The following is a 22,753-nucleotide window of genomic DNA, read 5'->3' as shown; positions in this document are numbered from 1 at the left end:
TTTTTTTGTTTTTATATCGTGAAGTTTCAGTTTCATAGTTTTGGTGTGTGAGCTGTAACTGTGGATGATTTGAGGTGTTTGTTTTTTAAATTGTGCGAGTTTCCCATGATGCACTGCGGTTTGTTTCACTTTCACTCTCCCGGACTGTGAGCGGTTTGTTTCAGCGCAGAGTCACTGTGAGTAAATATTAATGACCGAGCTGTGAAACAGAAGCTCATGAGGTTTAAGCTGCAAACCAGGAGAGTGTGAGACTGTGTGTGTTTTCTAAATGGAGGGATTTTGCAGTGTTATTGTGTCCGTGTACAGCCAGGGCTTGTGGATGAAATGTGACAAGAAATGAATCAGAAACCTTCAGGAATCAGCAAATAAGTGTTAAACATCATAAATATAAAAACACTGATGGTGTTTCAGGCTCAGAGTTGTAATTTGAACTCCAGCCATAACGTTAAAACCACCTGCTGAATATTGTGCAGCTCTGACCCTCGAGCATGGACTCCACAGGAGCTCTGAAGGTGTGCTGTGGGATCTGGCACCAAGATGTGAGCAGCAGATCCTTTATTGAGTTCTGTAAGCTGCTTGGTGGTGCCTCCATGGATCAGACATGTTTGTCCAGCACGTCCTCCAGATGCTCAATGGAATTGAGATCTGAGGAATTTGGAGGCCAAGTCAACACTTTGAACTCTTTGTCATGTTCCTCAAACTATTCCTGAACACCTTTTGCAATGTAGCACAGAGCATTATCCTGCTGAAGGAGGCCAGTGCCATGACGGAGTATTACCATTGCCATGAAGAGGTGTACCTGGACTGTACCAACGTTTAGGTAGGTGTTACAAGTCAAAGTAACATCTCTGTGAAGGCCAGGACCCAAGTTTCCCAGCAGAACATTGCTCAAAGCATCACAGTGCATCCACCGGCTTGCCTTCTTACCCTAGTGGTGCCATCTCTTCCCCACGTCACACCCAGCCATCCACATGATGTAAAAGAAAACATGATTCATCAGACCAGGCCACTTTCTTCCATTGCTCCATGGTCCAGTTCTGATGCTCATGTGCCCATTGTAGGTCTTTCGGTGGTATACAGGGGTCAGCACGGACACTCTGACCAGCCTGTGGCTACGTAGCCCCAAACGCAGCAAGCTGTGATGCACTGTGTGTTCTGATGCCTTGGGTACCCACGACCCTGTCGCTGGTTCACTGGTTGTCCTTCTTTGGACCACTTTTGGTAGGTACTAACCACTACATACCGGGAACACCTCACAAGACCTGCTGTTTTGAAGATGCTCAGACCCAGTCATCTCGCCATCACAATTTGGCCCTTGTCAAAGTCACTCAGATCCTTACGCTTGCCCATTTTTCCTGCTTCCAACACATCAACTTCAAGAACTAACTGCTCTCTTGCTGCTTAATATATCCCACCCCTTGACAGGTGCCACTATAGCGAGATAATGTTATTCACTTCACTTGCCACTGCTTTTAATGTAATGGCTAATTGGATTATTTGTAAGATTATTTCAAATGTTGATTTGTTTCCATTTCCTGTTTCTCAGCAGTTTCTGGAGAACATGTCCTTCCTGGTTCTCCTCCTGTGTTTGTTCTTCGTGTCGTCATCTTGGACTGCAGTGACACAAACCAGTGAAGAAAGCGAGTCCTCTTTTCCAAAATCGACCAGTGGAGAGACGTTCCCCTGGAACAAGATGAGGCTTCCTCAGACCGTCTCTCCATTCCATTACACTCTCTTCATCCACCCCAACCTCACCAGCCTCGACTTCACAGGGAGCGTGAAGATCCGAGTGGACGTCCTCCAGGACACACACACCGTCGTCCTCCACAGCAAGGAGCTCAACATCTCCAGGGCTGGTCTCCGGGGCTTGGCTGAAGGTCAGAGCCAGGCTCTCAGGGTTCTGGAGTATTCGGCCTACCAGCAGATCGCTCTCATCAGCGAACACATGGTGCTGAGGAAGGGAGCTGTGTATGTCATCGAGCTGGAGTTTGCAGCCAAACTGTCTGAGAGCTTCCTTGGGTTTTATAAAAGCACGTACCGCACCAGCGATGGAGAGGAACGGTGAGGAACCAATCATGGGGAGATCTATGGACATGTCTGAACCCCATAGTTGAAATTTATATATATGGCGTCTTTTCTAAATTATCTAGAATATATTTCACTCATTTCCCACTTTATTGATGTGTGTGTTGACAGGGTGTTGGCCTCCACTCAGTTTGAGCCGACCAGCGCACGATCAGCGTTCCCCTGTTTCGATGAACCTGCTTTTAAAGCCAACTTCTCTATTCACATTCGCCGAGAGAGCAGACACATCGCCATCTCCAACATGCCCAAGGTAACATTCAGACACCGTACAGTTCATCACTCTGATCTTAATGTCTGAAATAAAGCAGTGACTTTTAATAAGGATTAAAATGCAGAATCCAAACTTAAATATCAAACTATTAGAAGTAAAGCACCGTACTGCTCCTACTGCAGGAAACAAAAACCTGCTGTTTTCTCATTAGTCGATGCCCAACAATTGTTTGAGATGTAGCGTTTGCCGCTGGGGCAATTAAACACAAATATACAGCATCTTCAAGGAAACCTCCACCCTGTGTGATATGTTTATTGATTCTGGTGATAATCTGTTGGTTGATGCTGTATTTTCATTAATTCTATAAGAAGTCAGCGGTTGTTCGTGCTAATGTCACAGAGGGACGTTGTTATTACCAGAGCAGTTAAATAAGAGAATATAATAAGAGAACGGTTGATTAGGCAGGGAATGAGATCAGTGTTGTAGTTGAGTCACTAAACCTCGAGTCCGAGTCCAGTTTTGAATCCCCAGTGTTCAAGTCCGAGTCAAGTCCAAGTTATTAAAGAAAATTTTGAGTCAAGTCCACTATTGATCCGAATCGAGTCTGACACAAATGACACAGCTGTCGCACATGCACACTCTCTAAAACACTGATAGCTTTGGGTAGTGTGAAGATGTATATCCCATACTATAGCCCAGGAGTTCTCAACCTTTTCTACTTTAAGGCCCACCTATTCATACTTTTAACAAGTCAAGGACCATTAAAACAAAGATCCCCAATTATTTTGGCTCATCTATTCTATTAGAATCTAATTATCTACTGTAAAGTGTATTAATGGGATACGACATCACTCCCTGTTACAGATGGGAGCCCAGGAATTAAATAAATGCAATCAAAACAAACTGTTTTTAATTGTAGGTATTGTATTTAAAACTGTATGGATATGCCAGAAGCCAACATAAAACCCTGCATGCAGGACATTCTCAGTCAAAAGGCATTAATGATCCAAAAGTGGAGTCTGGTTGATTAACACAAGAACTTATTGCCATGTTTGTGTTCAGCAAACAAGCAAGTTATTAAAACCAAGAAGTTCACTCAAAAGAAGTGGATATAGAAACCACTGAATGGGATTAGATCCTTACACACTAACAAAGAAGGATTTTTCCTACGAGTTGGAAAATGATCCATCCGGTGACTTCCCCGACATCTCAAACTACCTAAAATTGTACCCTACTAAAAATTAGCTTCAACTTGAAAAAAAATTCGTGGCCCACTAGATGGCGCGGCTGCGGCCCAGTGGTTAAGAAACACTGCCATAGCCTACAATAAATTTACAAAAAAAGATGTCTTCTATCAGGAATATTTAGGAAAAGGCTGGTGGCACTGATGTTAAGCATCCATGTCAAAAACATAACACTCTCACAAACATAACACTCTGTTTTTTATCGTAACAAATGCGAGTCCTCGTCTCTAATTTATGAGTCAGAATGCAGTTAATGCACGAGTCCGAGTCATCAGTGCTTAAGTCCAAGTCAAGTCATGAGCCCTTAAAATTAGGGCAGAAGTTGGACTCGAGCCCCGGACTCGAGTACTACAAGCCTGAATGATACATCGTGGAGCGATAAATCGCAATACAAATTTATGACAATTTGAATCAATGAACTAAAAAATGAATTGCGATTATTATCAGGTGGCATAATTTCTTCGATTTTCTTAGCTGTTACTATGTTGTTTAGAGAGCAGAGGACTGTCTATACATAACATACAGTACTGGGAATACTCATGACTTCACCTAAGGCGGAAGTAACACAGCTCAAATGCCCCCCAAAAAACTGATCTAAAATTGGAAAGAGTTGCTGTGCAAATGGATTTAACAAGAAATCAGAGCTCTCTTTTTACAGACTGCCAAAAGATAAAGAAAAGAGAAGCAAATTGAGGCAGCATAAATGTTCATAAAAGTTTATTAAGAAAAGGCCTATTTGTTATTAACGTTTTCATTTTTAATAAAAGGAATATTTTAGTTAACTGACTATTACATTTTACTCCAATCTTTACAATCATGAGTAAATTATTGTTGGTTATTAACTCATCCGGCCGACAGGTGATGAGTTTATGCCATTATGTGTTGTCCGTCGTCGTCCACATTTCACGAAAATCGCTTTTTCTCTCTCAATTCTTCACCGATTTGTATTCTTTTTGGCAGGAAGGTAGATCTGCCTGGGGTGCATATAGCTTCTACCCAAATTTGCATAATTGCAATTAATAATGAAGATATGGAGTAATTAAAAGGATAGTTCGGGATTTTTGACATGAATCTGTATGGCATCCCCATCAATAGTGTCGTGCAAACACACTGACTTACCCCTGACAGCATCCTGTGAGTCCAGTTCTTGTCCAGTTTTGGTCCAGACGAAAGTAGTCCGGCAAGTTTGTTGGGGTCACGAAAGTAAAACGTTTTTCGTCTCAAAACAGTATGTGTTCAAAAGAGTGATATATTTGCATCACAAAACCGTTGCCAAATAAAAAGTCAGACCTCGAAATCGCTTGGCACTATTTTCTCTCCCTTCTTATCACTGCGCGCTGCCGTCAGGTGACAGCCACGGCTGTTTCATTCATTGTTTTAGTGATGGGAATTTCGGCTCTTTTTCGGGAGCTGGCTCTTTTGGCTCTTCTTACTATAAGGAGCTGGCTCTTTCGGCTCCCAAACGGCTCCTGAGATTTTATTTTTGATTTAATTGCTGCAATTAACTAGTTAATTAATTACATTATTATTTATATTTTATCAATAGGATGTTTTCCATTTTATTTTTTAGTTTTTGTAGCCATTGTAAAACTTTGTAAAGTATAGCAGTGTAACAATGTTCTAGCTATAGAAATAAAACTTACTTACCAATTAATAAATTATTTTCTCACAAACATAATGCAAAACTGTGTTATATTACCAATATAAAATACACAGAAGACATCAACTGTTTATCCTTTATGGCTTTATTTCACACTCGACCTTGAACAAAATGCCACAAAATAAATTATGAAGTATAAATCAGGCCTAAGAAACTATGAAGCAAAGTTGGAAATTATTTTAACAAACACAGAACAATGTGCAACAAAATATGTGGCACCTTGAGCGCATGTAAAAAGAGAAAAAAGTGCCGCACTCTGCTCCACCAGTAATGAGAAGCCGCTGGAACAGCAAATATGCTCCTGTTATAATGACTGCTGTCTCGTTGTATACCGCAGATTAATCTGGCCATGCCAAGGCGGTTGCCGCCTGAACCTGTCAATTTATGAGCGACAATTTATATCATGAGCTTTAGGAATTCACGGCAACAAAACAATGATCATGGTTGTCAAATAGACAATCATCCTTCAGCTGAGCTGAACTCTGTCTCTCTCTCTCTCTCTCTCTCTCTGAGGCACCTAAGGACAAAAAACTGATTCGGTTCCTCAACTCGGCTCCCACCGAAGAGCCGGCTCCCGTCGTTCACTTCAAAGAACCGGCTCTTTGAACCGGATCGTTCGCGACCGACACATCACTACATTGTTTACTGCTAGCAAAGTTAGCGACAACATGTCTGACTACGACGGTGAAATGTGTGCGGAGATTCAGCCACATCTTTGTTGCTACAGCCTGGATAGTCGCAAGTGCGCACCATTTTCACAAATATATTATTGTATAGGTTATAGAAGGTAATAAATTTGTCGCTGTTCTTGCTCTCAAATTAGCTTGTTAGCGCCACTGATCTGAACTCCTAATCACTGCCAAACAATGGGAAAGGTGTTGATTCCTGCGCACATGTCAACATGACAGCGCGCAGTGATACCGAGGTGATACCGAGGTCTGACTTTTTATTTGGCAACAGTTTTGTGATGCAAATATATCACTCTTTTGAACACATACTGTTTTGAGACGAAAAACGTTTTACTTTCGTGACCCCAACAAACTTGCCGGACTACTTTCGTCTGGACCAAAACTGGACAAGAACTGGACTCACAGGATGCTGTCAGGGGCAAGTCAGTGTGTTTGCATGACACTATTGATGGGGATGCCATACAGATTCATGTCAAAAATCCCAAACTATCCCTTTAAGCCTTAATGAGCAGTTCAACAAAAATCGCTTCTTCTCGGTCAATTCCTCGCTGTTTTGGATTCTTTCTGGTAAATAGGTCGGTATTCCTAGGGTGGATATCACTTCTATATATAGCGTGTATATAGTGTATATAGCTTGCAACATTTATAGTGCAAGGTGGCCCACTTTAGATCGTTCCTTTTGGACTAGACGGGGCCCGAGTGAGCTACGCCGTCACTGATAGACTCGTTAAGAAAATGAAACAAAAGTTGAATTGGCTGTTCATTTCACCAGTATATAGATTCAGATTCATTTTAAACTCATAGTTTTTTGTTTCCAGGACAAATGTGCAGAGCAAAAACTGCAGAGATGTCCATTGCTGTCCAAAAACATAGAAATGAGTGTGTACTGGTGCATTAGCTTGCAGTCTGTCTGCTCATTGAACCATCAGCATTAGACTGAATCATAAAAGTGAATATTAATGGAGAGTGAAGAGTCGCTCATCTCTCTCTTCAGTTATAAGATGTGTAATTTGTCCTGTCCCTGTCTCAGCTGAGGACGCTGGCTCTCCCAGGAGGTCTGTTTGAGGATCAGTTTGATGAAAGTGTGACGATGAGCACGTACCTGGTGGCCTTCATCGTGTGTGACTTCCCGTCCATCAGCAAACACACTCAGCATGGAGTCAAGGTGAGAGCAGGTTTCAGTCCAACTAGAACTCGTTTTTTTTTTTTTAATATTACTACAGCTGGAAAATGAAAAGCCATTTACACAAAATAATGGCCTGGTGCTAGCAGACTTGTGATGTTGTATACTGGTTTACACAGTATAAAGGATATCTTAATGTTAGCCAGCTTGTTAGTAACTCTGGTTCCTGGTTCACGCACTACAAATTAGTTAGCTTTATTCCCCCTTGGCTGTTATAATAAGTGCCACTCTTCTGGGAAGGCTTTCCACTAGATTTTTGGGTGTGGCTGTGGGGATTTGTGTTCATTCAGCCACGAGAACCTTAGTGAGGTCAGGCACCAATGTTGGGTGAGGAGGTCTGGGGTGCAGTCGGTGTTCCAGTTGCTCCCAAAGGGTCAGGATCAGGGTTCTTGGTCACTGAAGGAAAGCAACTCTCTTCATTTTGTCCTTATTCATCTGTGCTGTTGTGTCAGATCTCGGTCTACACTGTCCCTGAGAAGATCAACCAGGCCGAGTTTGCTCTGGACGCTGCAGTGAAGCTGTTGGACTTCTACGATGATTACTTCGACATTCCCTATCCTCTACTTAAACAAGGTGAACATCTGTACAGCTGTTTCACACTGGTACACATCTCGCACATCACATCGATGTGCTACGTTTACTCATGACATAGTTGCCAGAAGGTTCCTGGTTCATATTCAAACACTGCCATTAGTAATGCCAGTCATTAATGCAGCATTAAACAAGGCTTTTACAAGAAAAGATGCCCAAAGTTTGTCGCTTTAAATTTGCCCTGGCACTACAAGGCTAAAATGTCGCTAACGCTAATGGAAGATACATCTACCAGTTTAGCATTGTGTACACCGTATACCTAAACCATTACCAGTGTTGTAGTCGAGTCTCTAAACCTCGAGTCCAAGTCCAGTCTCGAGTCCCCAGTGTTCAAGTCCGAGTCAAGTCCAAGTCATTCAAGAAAATTTCGAGTCGAGTCCACTACTGATCCGGGTCGAGGCCGAGAACAAGACTCCAACGACACTATTTGACGGTGGCTGTTGCTGCCATTATGTGAAGCCATCTCTGCTACTGTATTGGACTAATGTTACTGCTCGACTGCCGCATTTTAGTTAATAGGCTACAGATGAAAAGCTTGTTCATCACTCAGCAAGCCCCGCCCACTATCAACAGAGCAATGAACATAGGGTGTCACTTCCTTCTCTGGGTGGAGTCTTACCAAATGACAATTGAAGTTCGAGGTTGTCCCCGTCGTCTCCTCGATAGTTCTTCTACATATGGAACACACAGTAGTGCATTTTTTCCCAATGCACGAGAAGTCTGTATCAGCAAAGCAGTCAGTCCTAGGGGCGTTCTCTCCAGGCATTTTAGCGCCTTTAACGTTAGTTTGTTCCTGAACATGACGTATGAACAGGTGAATGTGCATTCTCTTGCACAAAATTAGTATAAAAATGAATGTAAATATAAATATCTTATGCCAAATTATTATGACAGGTTACAAAAAAAATAAAGAAAAAAATCAGAGTCCTCGTCTCCAATTTACAAGTCTGAAAGCAGTTAATGCACGAGTCCAATTCTGAGTCATCAGTGCTCAAGTCCAAGTCAAGTCACGAATCATTCTTTATCCAAGTATAAAGGTTTCTTCTTTTTGAAAAGTAACATGCACATTCAGAATAATTCACAGCAGATTCCTCTGCGTTCACTGTTGTATATCGCTGGTTCCTCTCAGATCTGGCTGCCATCCCGGACTTCGAGGCAGGTGCTATGGAAAACTGGGGTTTGACCACCTACAAAGAGACAGCACTGTTGTTTGACCCCCACAAGTCCTCAGCCTCTGATAAGCTGGGCATCACCATGATCATCGCACATGAGCTCGCTCATCAGGTTCCACACCTTCTCTGTTTCTCAGACTTGTAAATTGCATTTATTTACAACCCCGATTCCAAAAAAGTTGGGACAAAGTACAAATTGTAAATAAAAACGGAATGCAATAATTTACAAATCTCAAAAACTGATATTGTATTCACAATAGAACATAGACAACATATCAAATGTCAAAAGTGAGACATTTTGAAATTTCATGCCAAATATTGGCTCATTTGAAATTTCATGACAGCAACACATCTCAAAAAAGTTGGGACAGGGGCAATAAGAGGCTGGAAAAGTTAAAGGTACAAAAAAGGAACAGCTGGGGGACTAAATTGCAACTCATTAGGTCAATTGGCAATAGGTCATTAACATGACTGGGTATAAAAAGAGCATCTTGGAGTGGCAACGGCTCTCAGAAGTAAAGATGGGAAGAGGATCACCAATCCCCCTAATTCTGCGCCGACAAATAGTGGAGCAATATCAGAAAGGAGTTCGACAGTGTAAAATTGCAAAGAGTTTGAACATATCATCATCTACAGTGCATAATATCATCAAAAGATTCAGAGAATCTGGAAGAATCTCTGTGCGTAAGGGTCAAGGCCAGAAAACCATACTGGGTGCCCGTGATCTTCGGGCCCTTAGACGGCACTGCATCACATACAGGCATGCTTCTGTATTGGAAATCACAAAATGGACTCAGGAATATTTCCAGAGAACATTATCTGTGAACACAATTCACCGTGCCATCCACCGTTGCCAGCTAAAACTCTATAGTTCAAAGAAGAAGCCGTATCTAAACATGATCCAGAACCGCAGACGTCTTCTCTGGGCCAAGGCTCATTTAAAATGGACTGTGACAAAGTGGAAAACTGTTCTGTGGTCAGATGAATCAAAATTTGAAGTTCTTTATGGAAATCAGGGACGCCGTGTCATTCGGACTAAAGAGGAGAAGGACGACCCAAGTTGTTATCAGCGCTCAGTTCAGAAGCCTGCATCTCTGATGGTATGGGGTTGCATCAGTGCGTGTGGCATGGGCAGCTTACACATCTGGAAAGACACCATCAATGCTGAAAGGTATATCCAGGTTCTAGAGCAACATATGCTCCCATCCAGACGACGTCTCTTTCAGGGAAGACCTTGCATTTTCCAACATGACAATGCCAAACCACATACTGCATCAATTACAGCATCATGGCTGCGTAGAAGAAGGGTCCGGGTACTGAACTGGCCAGCCTGCAGTCCAGATCTTTCACCCATAGAAAACATTTGGCACATCATAAAACGGAAGATACGACAAAAAAGACCTAAGACAGTTGAGCAACTAGAATCCTACATTAGACAAGAATGGGTTAACATTCCTATCCCTAAACTTGAGCAACTTGTCTCCTCAGTCCCCAGATGTTTACAGACTGTTGTAAAGAGAAAAGGGGATGTCTCACTGTGGTAAACATGGCCTTGTCCCAACTTTTTTGAGATGTGTTGTTGTCATGAAATTTAAAATCACCTAATTTTTCTCTTTAAATGATACATTTTCTCAGTTTAAACATTTGATACGTCATCTATGTTCTATTCTGAATAAAATATGGAATTTTGAAACTTCCACATCATTGCATTCCGTTTTTATTTACAATCTGAACTTTGTCCCAACTTTTTTGGAATCGGGGTTGTATTATATGACATTCTGTGAAACCCAGTGTGATGTGTCCAAGTCCTGGAGAACAACTAAAATCATCAAAACAGAGAAGAGCACTTACGAACACTGTACAGAGATCAGTGGAGTGAAGAGATGATGATGAGGCTTGTGTTTAAATTCTCATTGACTTTCACTCCAGTGATGAAGCAGAGACTGATGCGGATGATGCAGATCATCAAAGGGAGAACTTATTTCCCCCATTGTAAACTTGGAATTCTAAAATATGGCAGTAATGTTTTCCCATTAGTAGATTAGGTTATTGGTGTAGAGGTACTGTAAGTGTGGAGTATTTTATTGAAACTGGAATTAAATCTTGAAAAATGCTACTTTCTCCTTTTTGGAGACAAGCAGAATGTAAAATGTTCGAACTTTTCCTCTGGCTGATGGAAATGCAAAAGAGAAACACGTTTCAAGGAAGTTGGTCCTTGAAATTTTCAGAAAAATATCTCCAATGTTAAATTTGATCACGTGAAGGCTTTTCCCAGATCGCCACATAACAAATTTGTGTTTATTATCCATAACCGGGAATATCCTGACTAGCACATTTCCCATCTCACGATCCTTGAGCTGTGTTGTCGGTTCTGTTCCACAGTGGTTCGGTAATCTGGTGACGATGCAGTGGTGGAACGATCTCTGGCTGAAGGAGGGCTTCGCTAAGTTCATGGAGTTTGTGTCTGTGAACATCACCAACCCCGAGCTGCAAGTGGTGAGTCATTCCGAAGTGCAATAAACTGTCAACTTGACCCGAAGACCCGTCAAATGAATGAATAACGACTTGAATAATATAGTACTTGCTTTCTGAACGTAAGCCCGTCTTCTGCAGGAGGACTATTTCCTTGGGAAGTGTTTCGAGGCGATGGAGGTGGACTGTTTAAGCTCCTCTCACCCCGTGTCCATCCCTGTGGAGAACCCGGCTCAGATACAGGAGATGTTCGATGATGTGTCTTATGACAAGGTTTGGCCAGATTTCAATGCTGTATTGTGTTAAATGAATGGGTTTGGGGTGTTTGCACTGCATGTACAAAGCTAATGCAGTTAACAAGTAGCGGAAGCCAATAAACAAACAACGCAACAACGACGACAAATAATTTTAGATTCCAGATTCAAAATGCAGAGCTTATGTGATTAGTGAGCACCAATACGGCGTTAGAAACCGTTCCATTAGTCGGTCTGAGATACTGAATTATTTTAAGTAGTTTGAGGTATGATGTGATTTTGCATGATGCCTTTTAGACAATGTCTACTGTTAATATTTAATCAAACCTTGCCAGTTTATAGCAAGTACAGGCAATCCTACGTGAATCACTCAGGCCATCCGGGCAGCTAAATCCTGGAACTGTGAATCACTTGTGTATGTGTGTGTGGTTTGTCAGGGTGCGTGTATCCTGCACATGCTGAGGGAGTTCCTGAGCCCTGAAGACTTTAAGATGGGGATCGTTGCCTACCTGAAACGCTACAGCTACCAGAACACCGTCAACACACACCTGTGGGAGAGTCTGACCGCTGTGAGTTCACGCTGGTGTGAATATAAAGGAGTACTTGAGCACACATCTATGGTTTATTCCTGGTGTCCGTAAAGTCACATGTCACAGGTGCTTAAAAACTGATGATAGAAGAAAGTGAATGAATCTCAAGCTATCAGAGGTGGACAGTAACGAAGCACATTTATACTTGAGTACTGTACTTAGGCACACTTTGAGTATCTGCACTTGAGTATTTTTTTGGAAGCTTACGACTTTAACTTCACTACATTTGAAAGACAAATATCATACTTTTTACTCCACTACATTTCTATCAAGGTCCCCGTGACTATGAAGCAGCTTTGAAAGTGGATGTTTGTTTTGTCTAAAACATGATTGTTTTTTTCGCAGGTGACACTGAGACAGTCTATCAGTAATCACTAGTGTCATGTCACATCCGTAGACCGGAAAAAATCAAGTGCAGTGATTTCTCCGCAGCATTATCTGAACACAATCAGTTGATGGTAGAATGAAAGGAGGCGTTCTTCTGGAGAATGCACGCACCCACGGTTCTATAGCTAGAACCCATGTTTCAGTTTTCTGAAAGGATTAAAGATTCGTTTAATTTTAAATGTTTGCTTTGTTTGCTGAAAACAAACCACATCACGGCCTACAAAAACTCACCATCCAACCTGCGGAAGCATATTGAGGTCTGTAAACATTTTATTCCAAGAGAAAGCTTGCAATGAAGTTGTCTGTGCTTTTAGAGTTAGCGATAACGTTGCAATAGCTATGCAGTCTGGTTAGTCAAATGACTTTCTATGGATTTGCCCGCCAAGTTGCCATAGCCTTGTCCACGAATAACGTTAACACGTAGCTAGGTAACTCGGACACCGTTAAGGCCTCTGCATGCTCTTGCGACAAGGCTTTCGCAGATAGCTTTTCGCAGACAGTTGTAATTTATCGTTGAGCGGGGGTGCACGATGTTATTCACTGGCACAACGCAAGGGGGCGCGAAGTCGCTAGGAGTAGTTGGTGGGTGTGGTTAGTGGAGTGTTTATCCTCCGGTTACTTATAATGACTAGAACTTTTTTTTTATAATGACTAGAACTGGAGTCGTATAGATGTACGTACTTCCTCAATCAACCGCTCTTCGTGCTTCGTTCACTCGTGTTTTTAAAAATGCCGGTCGTGAAAACAAACCAAACCGGGAAAGTAGGGAAGCGGAAGTGCGTGTACAGCGGATGTAGAGTGGACCAATCAGAGCCCTCTTGTCTGCGAGGTTTCTGCGGTGGTCACAATTTTTGGGAGGTGCGCGCAGAGCGTCTGTGAAGGTGGGGGGGCTACGCAGACACTGTCTGCGACGCTATCTGCGAGGACTGGGTTGTCAGCATAAATTGGCCTTTAGTTAGCATGTAAAAATGGAGTTACACTAACATGAATAATGCTAACTTATCTGAAGTCCTTTCAGAAATGTGTTTTAGCATATTCTTACTAAATAAACAGAATGTAGAAATCTTTCTTTTCTAGTAGCATTAGCTACCCAATATGATTTTGAGTTTGAAAAGAGTTTGCTAGCATGTCAGGTGGAGTTTCACTGACTAGCTAGCTTAACGTTAAACCACCATGATGCACAGCATGAGTTCATTTTGTGAATTCACGTTTCTGTCTTTGGTAACGGCATTAGGTTTTGTAAGCGTTGTGGCAATAATACAACAATGTGTTGACAGAAAATGTATTTTTAAAAGCAAGTATTTCAGTACTTTAACTTAAGTAAAAATTTGACTGTACAACATTTACTTGTATCAGAGTAACATTTGACCAATGGGATCTGAACTTTGACTTAAGTAATGAAGTTGGGTACTTTGTCCATCTGTGCAAGCTATGCAAGTCTGACAACTTGCATAAAACGCTGAATTTATTGAATTTTGCATGGTTGAACCAGTCTGGTCTTGTAATGCCTTTGATTAAGGGAACGATTTGGTGAAAAATCAAAATGTCCACAGTTTCAGCCCGGACACATCTGAATATTTACGGTTACTTTTTTACGGTTTGCAGTAGAGCAGGGAGGCTAACAAGAAATAGAAGTCTAAAAATATTAATGAAGCTCCATAATTTCTATATTTAGGTTTTTATAAAAATAAAAAAAAAATAGGGATAGTCCATGTGTACAAAATAAATTTAAAAGTAGAACTACATCAACTACATATGTGTCACTTCCCCCTGAAACTTTGGCTTGGGTTGGGGAAAGATGGGTGATTTCAACTTAAGGTCAGGAAAAAAGTGATTCCATGTGTCCAAGACACAACATTCGGCTCTGTGGCGGTGTCCCACTGTGTCCTAAAACACATCAGCAATTCTCTGTTACTCTCCGTCTGAAGAAACAAATGTGGTTTAATTTAACCAAACAACCAGTTGACTAATCAACTATATTTAAATTCAAGAAAAATGTCTAAATTAGCATGGTCACCTCACAACAAGAAGGTTCCGGGTTCAAACCCAGCAGCCGGTGAGGGCCTTTCTGTGTAGAGTTTGCATGTTCTCCCCATGTCTGCGTGGGTTTCCTCCGGGTGCTCCGGTTTCCCCCACAGTCCAAAGACATGCAGTTAGGTTAATGTGGGGCGGCCTTGGGCTGCAGTGCCCTTGAGCAAGGTACCTAACCCCTGACTGCTCCCCGGGTGCTCTAGTGTGGCTGCCCACTGCTCCGGGTGTGTGCGCGCATGTGTTCACTGCTTCAGATGGGTTAAATGCAGAGGATGAATTTCACTGTGCTTGGAGTGTGCATGTGACAAATAAAGGTTTCTTCTTCTTCTTCTAAATTTGATTTCTCACTAAACTATTCCTTGGTTGAGCTGCCAGGTATCTCTACTAGGGCTTGTGTAATTCAATGGAAGGTGAATTAAACTGTGTGTGTGTTTGGTTCTCTCAGAAGCAGCACTCTGAAGACGAGGTGGACGTCAGGGTGATGATGGACACGTGGACCCTGCAGGAAGGCTTCCCGCTCATCACGGTGGAGGTCAGAGGTCGTGAAGTGCGCCTGAGTCAGGAGCGATACCTGAAGGGCGACGACTCGTCCCAAACCTCTGGGTGAGGACAGCACTGAGATCTCACAGTCCTCTAATTACAAAAGTTACTGCAGCTAATAAGTCGTTTCCAAGAACTACTCAGAAACCTTTCTGTTAGGGAAACCAACAAAGCTCACATACAGTAGATTTTGGTGCATGGCTTTGGAAGGAACACTGCAGGGAGACACTGTATCTGTTTGGATTTTGCATGTTAAAACCGCTTCAGTTCATTACTAGATGTCTTGAGGTGTCTCTTTATCGAACACTCCTGTTTTGGAAACAGATTTCTGTGGCATGTTCCGCTGACCTACATCACCAGCAGCTCGAGTACAGTGCATCGCTTCCTGCTGAAGACCAAGACAGGTGTGTGTGCGCACCCACAAAAACAACACTGATGAGGGTCATTAAAGTTAGCTGATGCACTATTTGGCCATGACCTTGTTGAACATCCCGTTCCGGATTTATTCCCCTTTTCCTGTTAAAGTAAGCGCCACTCTTCTGGGAAGGCTTTCCACCAGATTTTGGAGCATGGCTGTGGATCACGGCTGTGTTCATTCAGCCATAAGAGCATTAGTGAGATCAGGGCTCTGTAGGACACTCGAGTTCTTCCACTCCAACCTGCACAAACCCTGTCCTCATGGAGCTCAGTGTTAAAGAGTGTGTGGTGTTGTAGTAAAATAATCAACAACAGGGTCGCGTTATATTACTGTTTCCACTTAAAGTTACCACTTTGATATTTTAATGACAGATGTGCTGTACCTGCCTGAGGAAGTGGACTGGATCAAGTTTAACGTGGATATGAGCGGATATTACATCGTCCATTATGAGGGCTCGGGCTGGGACGACCTCATCACTCTGCTCAATCACAACCACACGGCTCTGAGCAGCAACGACCGGGCCAGTCTCATCAACAACGCCTTCCAGTTGGTCAGGTGAGCTTCCTGTGTTCTGATTGGTCAATTGTCCTCAGACACGTAGCATGTTCCACTTTTGAGTAATCCTTCACCCTGTTGGACAGTGTGGGGAAGCTGCCGCTGGACAAAGCCCTGGACCTGTCGCTGTATCTGAGCCGGGAGACGGAGATCATGCCCGTCACGCAGGGCTTCAGTGAGCTCGTGCCACTTTACAAGCTGATGGAGAAGAGGGACACGTTGGAGGCACTGGAGCACCAGATGAAGGTCAGTCATGGATCATGCAGACGTTTTAAAACATGACTCCTTCAGACTTCCATCTCAGTATCGCACGTCCTGGTGACTATCTTGGAGATTTTTCATCCCAAACGTGCTGTGGCTGTCACACAGAGCTACATCGTGCAGCTGTTCCGCAAGCTCATTGATCAGCAGGTGTGGAGTGATGATGGGTCGGTGTCTCAGAGAATGCTGCGCAGTTATCTGCTCCTGTTCGCGTGTGTGAGGGGTCACCCGCCCTGCATCTCCACCGCCAACGAGCTCTTCAACAAGTGGAAGGAGTCTGATGGCAAAATGAGGTCAGAGGTCATTTAGACATATCGGTAGATGGGTGTAAAGGCATAATCGGTTTCTCTCTATAGACAGGGGGTACACGACAAGTTCTACAAGTCAATCAGTAATTGAAAAAGGTGCAAGGATCACCTGGATTATGTTCTTGAGAATGTGTGCATGTAGGGTCAGACCTTCAACAAAGTCACAGTCATGTATCACAGTATTTTATATAGACACTACTGTTCCCTAGAACCTTCTTGCTGAATTCCCACCAGGTTGGTGCTGGACCCCAATGAGCAGTAATCCTGGTGGTTAACCAGTGTTCCTAGAACAACAGTTACAGAGGTATCTAGCAATGCAAAAGCCAAGGGTGGTGAGCATGACCTGGATATATGGTCTTGAGGAACCAACATGTCTTTAACAAACTGGGAGGGGAGATACTAATCAAAGGTACAACTTGTGCTTGATCTGATGATCAAATCCTTGCAATCTAGTCCAAATACCACCACAGGTTGCAAATTGGGAATAGAAAGGAATGCAAAACAGGTTCCCAGTCATGGAACAGTGCAAGGTCAATACATTGATTAACAAAAGTGGGCGACATTACTTTGGGCAGAAACCCATGATTCAACCACTTTAGACTCATCCAGCCACCAGAGCATGCCAAGAGAGATCACTGCCAAGGCATGTAGTTCAAAAGAGAGTACCAAATCATTTTCAGTGTTACTCTTCCGTGAGTGGCAAAAGTATGCGAACCTTTGCTTTCAGTATCTGCTGTGACCCTTTTGTGCAGCAATAATTGCAACTAAATGTTTCTGGTAACTGCTGATCAGTCCTGAACATCGGCTTAGGGGAATTTTAGCCCATTCCTCTGTACAAAACAGCTTCAATTTCAGCTCTTATACTGGAATGCAGCATTTTATTTCTCCAAACATCTCATCTCATGTCATTATCTCTAGCTGCTTTATCCTGTTACAGGGTCGCAGGCAAGCTGGACCCTATCCTAGCTGACTACGGGCGAAAGGCGGGGTACACCCTGGGCAAGTCGCCAGGTCATCACAGAGCTGACACATAGACACAGACAACCATTCACACCTACGGTCAATTTAGAGTCACCAGTTAACCTAACCTGCATGTCTTTGGACTGTGGGGGAAACCAGAGCACCCGGAGGAAACCCATGCGGATACGGGGAGAACATGCAAACTCCGCACAGAAAGGCCCTCGCCGGCCACAGGGCTCGAACCCGGACCTTCTCGCTGTGAGGCGACAGCGCTAACCATTACACTACCGTGCCGCCTCTTCTCCAAACATAACATTTCTCATTTAAACCAAAAAGTTCTATTTTGGTTTCATCCATCCACAATTTTTTCCAGTAGCCTTCTGGCTTGTCCCCGTGCTCTTTAGCAAACTGTAATAAGGCCGCAATGTTCTTCTTGGAGAGCAGTAGCATCTCCTTGCAACCCTGCCATGCACACTATTGTTGTTCAGTGTTCTCCTGATGGTGGACTCATGAACATTAACATTAGCCAATATGAGAGAGGCCTTCAGTTGCTTAGAAATTACCCTAAGGTCCTTTGTGACCTCGTGGACTATTGCACGCCTTGCTCTTGCAGTGATCTTTGTTGCTCATGGTCTTGAATTTCCTCCCTCTGTCTGACTGTGGATTGGTGGAGTCCAAATTCTTTAGAGATGATTTGTGCCCTTTTCCAGCCTGATGAGCATCTCTTTATCCAAGATCCTCAGAAAGTTCCTTTGTTCATGCAATGATACACTTCCACAACTGTGTTGTGAAGATCAGACTTTGATAGATCTCTGTTCTTTAAATAAAATAGGGCACCTGATTGTCACTCTATTGATGGAAAACACTTGACTCCAATTTCACCTTCTAATCCTGGAGGTTCACATACTTTTGCCACACACTGATATCTAATATTGGATCTTTTTTCTCAATCAATACTTTTGTCTCATTTGTTTAACTGGGTTCTCTTTATTTACTTTTAGGACTTGTGTGAAAATCTGATAATGTTTTTGGTCATATATATGCAGAAATACAGAAAATTCTAATTGGTGTTTTAGGATATTAGAGGGTTTTTTTAATAATCACTGTAGCACCTTTACATAATTTGTACATTTGCGTTATGTTTCTCTTGTTGCAGTCTTCCTAACGATGTGAGCCTGGCAGTGTTTGCGGTCGGGGCTCGCACCGAGGAAGGATGGAACTTCCTGTTTGAGAAGTATCGTGAAACAATCTACACGTCTCTGAAGAGACGGATCAAGTCAGCCCTGTCCATCACTCCCCTCGCTCACAAACTGAAATGGTGAGATTTTACAATTAGGAGATAAAAAAGTGTCACAGTAAGTCTAATCTTTAGCATTCTGTCAAACTTCACAGATCATCTTTAATAATAATAATAATAATAATCTCATCTCATTATCTCTAGCCGCTTTATCCTTCTACAGGGTCGCAGGCAAGCTGGAGCCTATCCCAGCTGACTATGGGCGAAAGGCGGGGTACACCCTGGACAAGTCGCCAGGTCATCACAGGGCTGACACATAGACACAGACAACCATTCACACTCACATTCACACCTACGGTCAATTTAGAGTCACCAGTTAACCTAACCTGCATGTCTTTGGACTGTGGGGGAAACCGGAGCACCCGGAGGAAACCCACGCAGACACGGGGAGAACATGCAAACTCCACACAGAAAGGCCCTCGCCGGCCCCAGGGCTCGAACCCAGGACCTTCTTGCTGTGAGGCGACAGCGCTAACCACTACACCACCGTGCCGCCCAATAATAATAATAATAATAATAATGTCTCTAGGATGATGGAGCAGAGTTTGGAGGGTTCGGTGATGAAGACTCAGGACCTGCCATACGTCGTGGTGTCCATCAGTAAGAACCCTAATGGTCATAAACACGCCTGGGAGTTCCTGAGGGCAAACTGGCACTCGCTGGTGAAGAAGTGAGTCGAACATATTGCAGCTCTTTAAACATCCGAGTGTGTGTGTGAAGGTGTTCTGTGATGTAATTACACCAGAACGCAAGTCAATGTGTAAAGTTGGTCTTAAATGAATCTGTGCTCATGATGGTCTCAGAATCCTGTTCTCAGCTGACCGGAGTGGAACCCAATATGGTTTTCTGCTGTTGTAGCCTGTCCACCTGATGTTTTATGCATGTGGGGATGCTTTTCTGTTCACCACAGTTGTAAAGAGTGATTATATAAGTTAATAGATCCTTCCTGGCCTTTTTCCTCTGACCTCTCTTATCAGTAAGGCATTTCCACCAATGTTCTAGTTCTAACAGGAAACAAATTCAAACATTCACAAAACAAGTTAAAAAAAAAAAAAAGACCCTCCAGCATGACCCCTGACCTCTGTCTTTTAGGTTTGACCTTGGTTCCCACTCCATAGCGCACATGGTGATGGGCGTGACCAGTCAGTACTCCACCAGAGAGAAGCTGGAGGAGGTATGTATGAGAACGTGTGTCCAGGTTCTGCTGTGTAAGGTGCTACACGAGCTCACCTCAGGTCTCTGCTCCATCAGATTCGCAGCTTCTTCGGTTCTCTGAGCGCTGAGACAGGCTCTGAAATGAGGTGCATCCAGCAGGCACTGGAGACCATAGAGGAGAACATCCGCTGGATGGACAAGAACCTGCCGCTGCTGCAGGCCTGGCTGGATAAGAACCATCCGGAAGCACAGAAGCGCTACGACCTGCACACGGACCTGTGAAGATCTAGAATCAGCTAGGACCTGAACACCCGCCTGATCACGGGCCTGAAACAGCTACAAGAAGAAAACAGTCAGGTGTGTGTGTGTGTAAATGATTTACAAAACACACACTGAAGTAAAACGCAGATACGTATCTCTTTGGAGAAGATTCACGTGGACACTTGAAACATCTTTAGTTCCTAAATATTTGGTGCGTTTTTATTCCCTATTTATGTTCAGAGAAAACATTTGTGATCCTGAAGGTACGCTTGATTCTGAGACCGAATGTTTTCGGACAGCCTGATATCGGCCTGGGTGGGTTTTTAAAGGATTTATTTGTTTTGTTTTTATTTGTCTTTGTTCTACATAAGCCAGTATCTCACTGGGCTGTGACAGCTTGCGACAAATTGCGAACGTCATTCGCGAGAGAGTTTCAAAAGTGTCTTGAAACATTCGCGGGGCTTCTCAATTTCCTCGCATGAGTCGCAAAGTGTCGCTCCTTCATTGCTGAAATTTTGAACACGTTCAAAAAATTAGCGCGACAAAATTTCTCTCGAAATAGCCGCAAACACGTCGCTGGTGTCGCAAAGCCGTCACAAACACTTCTCAAGTCAGTTTTTGTGAGACAGGAAGTGCGAGTGTATCTCACTGGGCTGCGACAGCCTGCAACTAGTTGGAGACACAACAATTGCGGTAAAATATGCGAATATCAATTCAGTGTGATTCCAAGTGAAAATTTGCATATTTTATCGCAATTGTTGTGTCTCCAACTAGTCGCAGGCTGTCGCAGCCCAGTGAGATACTACCCTTACTTTGTCACAGCTCTTATTTCTGATTTCTCTCATGGATTTTGTAAAGTGATGACACATTTGAGAAGCTGCTATTATTATTATTATTATAATATGATGGATTTAAAGGCAATAAAGTGAATTTTAGCACATATTTCTGAATAAGTGAAAATGTCCAGACTATTCTTTCTGACTGTGAGAAAAACATCCATCTTAATTTAACATAAATACAAAATAATTCTTTTTTTTTTCCAGTGCACTAAATGTACTATTCCTAATTTCAGCTTTTTTTTTTGGGTTCAGAAAAGGCACTTTTGTGATTTTAAATTTGAGCCCTAACTTTTTTTTAGACGTCTTGCTGTTGGTCAACTGCTGGTCCACTGGTTTCTTTCACACTGTATTTTTATTTTATTGCTGATTTTTTTTTTTTTTGTGCAGATCTCAGTGAAATGTTTTGATAGATTAGATATAAATTTTGAAATAAAACTTACCTTTTAAACTAGACTCCATCTCCATACTTCCTGTTACTGAAACATGTGATCTCTGTGCTGTCATCAATCCGCTGAACACACACAGCTACAAATTAAGACATTCATTTCGTTACATTTTACAGGTTCCTGGTCAAAACTACAGGTGTGGTCAAGCGTTTACATACGCGGACATGAGTGTTATGGAAATAATGTGCAGAACGTTAATGACAGAATGACTGTACAACACCTTTAATAGAAAAACAAGAAATTGGTGCAGTTTTAATTTATTCTGGGTTTTCTGAAATCAATACAGGGTCAAAAGTTTACATACCCCCACTGAGGTTATTAATTCAGTGGTTCCCAAGTGTCTAAATTTGCCAAATCCAAGGCTTCTTAACTTCCTATTAGTGATGACTGACTCCAGCTAGTAGCTTCTCTGTGCACAACATAAAAAGGGTTTGATTGATAGCACTTATTGGCTTGACCAACACACAGTACAACAGGAAAGTCCAAGGAGCTCAGTGCAGATCTGAGAAAGAGTCTCTTGGAGCCATTTCAAAACTGTCCACAGGTAAATGTTTATTGAGCATTGTGCACTTTCATGTTGTGAATCTCCCGTTCTCCATCCATCCATTATCTATAGCCATTTATCCTGTTCTACAGGGTCGCAGGCAAGCTGGAGCCTATCCCAGCTGACTATGGGTGAGAGGCGGGGTACACCCTGGACAAGTCGCCAGGTTATCGCAGGGCTGACACACAACCATTCACACTCACATTTACACCTACGGTCAATTTAGAGCCACCAATTAACCTAACCTGCATGTCTTTGTGGGAAACTGGAGCACCCAGAGGGAACCCACGCAGACATTGGGGGGGGGGGGGGACACGCAAACTCCACACAGAAAAGCCCTCGCTAGCCACTGGGCTTGAACCCAGGACCTTCTTGCTGTGAGGTGACAGTGCTAACCACTACACCACCGTGCTGCCAATCTCCCATTTTCCCACATCCTAAAGGTGTTCTACTGAGTTCAGATATGGTGCCTGGAAAGACCACTGAACTCATCATGTTTATGAAACCAGTTTGAGACGACTTTTGCTTTGTGACATGGTGCATTATGATGCTGGATGATGTAGCCTTTAGAAGATAGTACATTGTGGCCATGAATGGAAG

General features: G+C 42.9%; 1 protein-coding gene across 2 annotated transcripts; it reads left to right on the top strand.

Moving 5' to 3' along the window:
* Positions 1–128: 128 nt before the first annotated feature.
* Positions 129–21,611, top strand: LOC132872921 (endoplasmic reticulum aminopeptidase 1-like). Of its 2 annotated transcripts, none has more exons than XM_060908046.1 (18): positions 129–176; positions 1,547–2,061; positions 2,197–2,335; positions 6,920–7,054; positions 7,525–7,645; positions 8,793–8,947; positions 11,218–11,331; positions 11,449–11,580; positions 11,999–12,130; positions 15,015–15,172; positions 15,434–15,513; positions 15,899–16,082; positions 16,169–16,328; positions 16,452–16,636; positions 18,768–18,929; positions 19,438–19,578; positions 20,001–20,082; positions 20,160–21,611. In XM_060908046.1, exons 2-18 carry the CDS (start codon positions 1,562–1,564, stop codon positions 20,343–20,345), a joined length of 2,766 nt encoding a protein of 921 aa, XP_060764029.1. In that variant the 5' UTR covers positions 129–176; positions 1,547–1,561; the 3' UTR covers positions 20,346–21,611. The 2 variants fall into 2 exon arrangements, with proteins under 2 accessions (XP_060764029.1, XP_060764028.1); XM_060908045.1 differs by having other exon boundaries at positions 134–176; positions 1,550–2,061.
* The last annotated feature ends 1,142 nt before the right edge of the window (positions 21,612–22,753 follow it).

Source organism: Neoarius graeffei, chromosome 24 (genome assembly GCF_027579695.1).
Source record: "Neoarius graeffei isolate fNeoGra1 chromosome 24, fNeoGra1.pri, whole genome shotgun sequence".
Classification (NCBI taxonomy): domain Eukaryota; kingdom Metazoa; phylum Chordata; class Actinopteri; order Siluriformes; family Ariidae; genus Neoarius; species Neoarius graeffei.
Note: the sequence above shows the minus strand (reverse complement) of the source record. Positions and strands in the feature narration are given on the sequence as shown.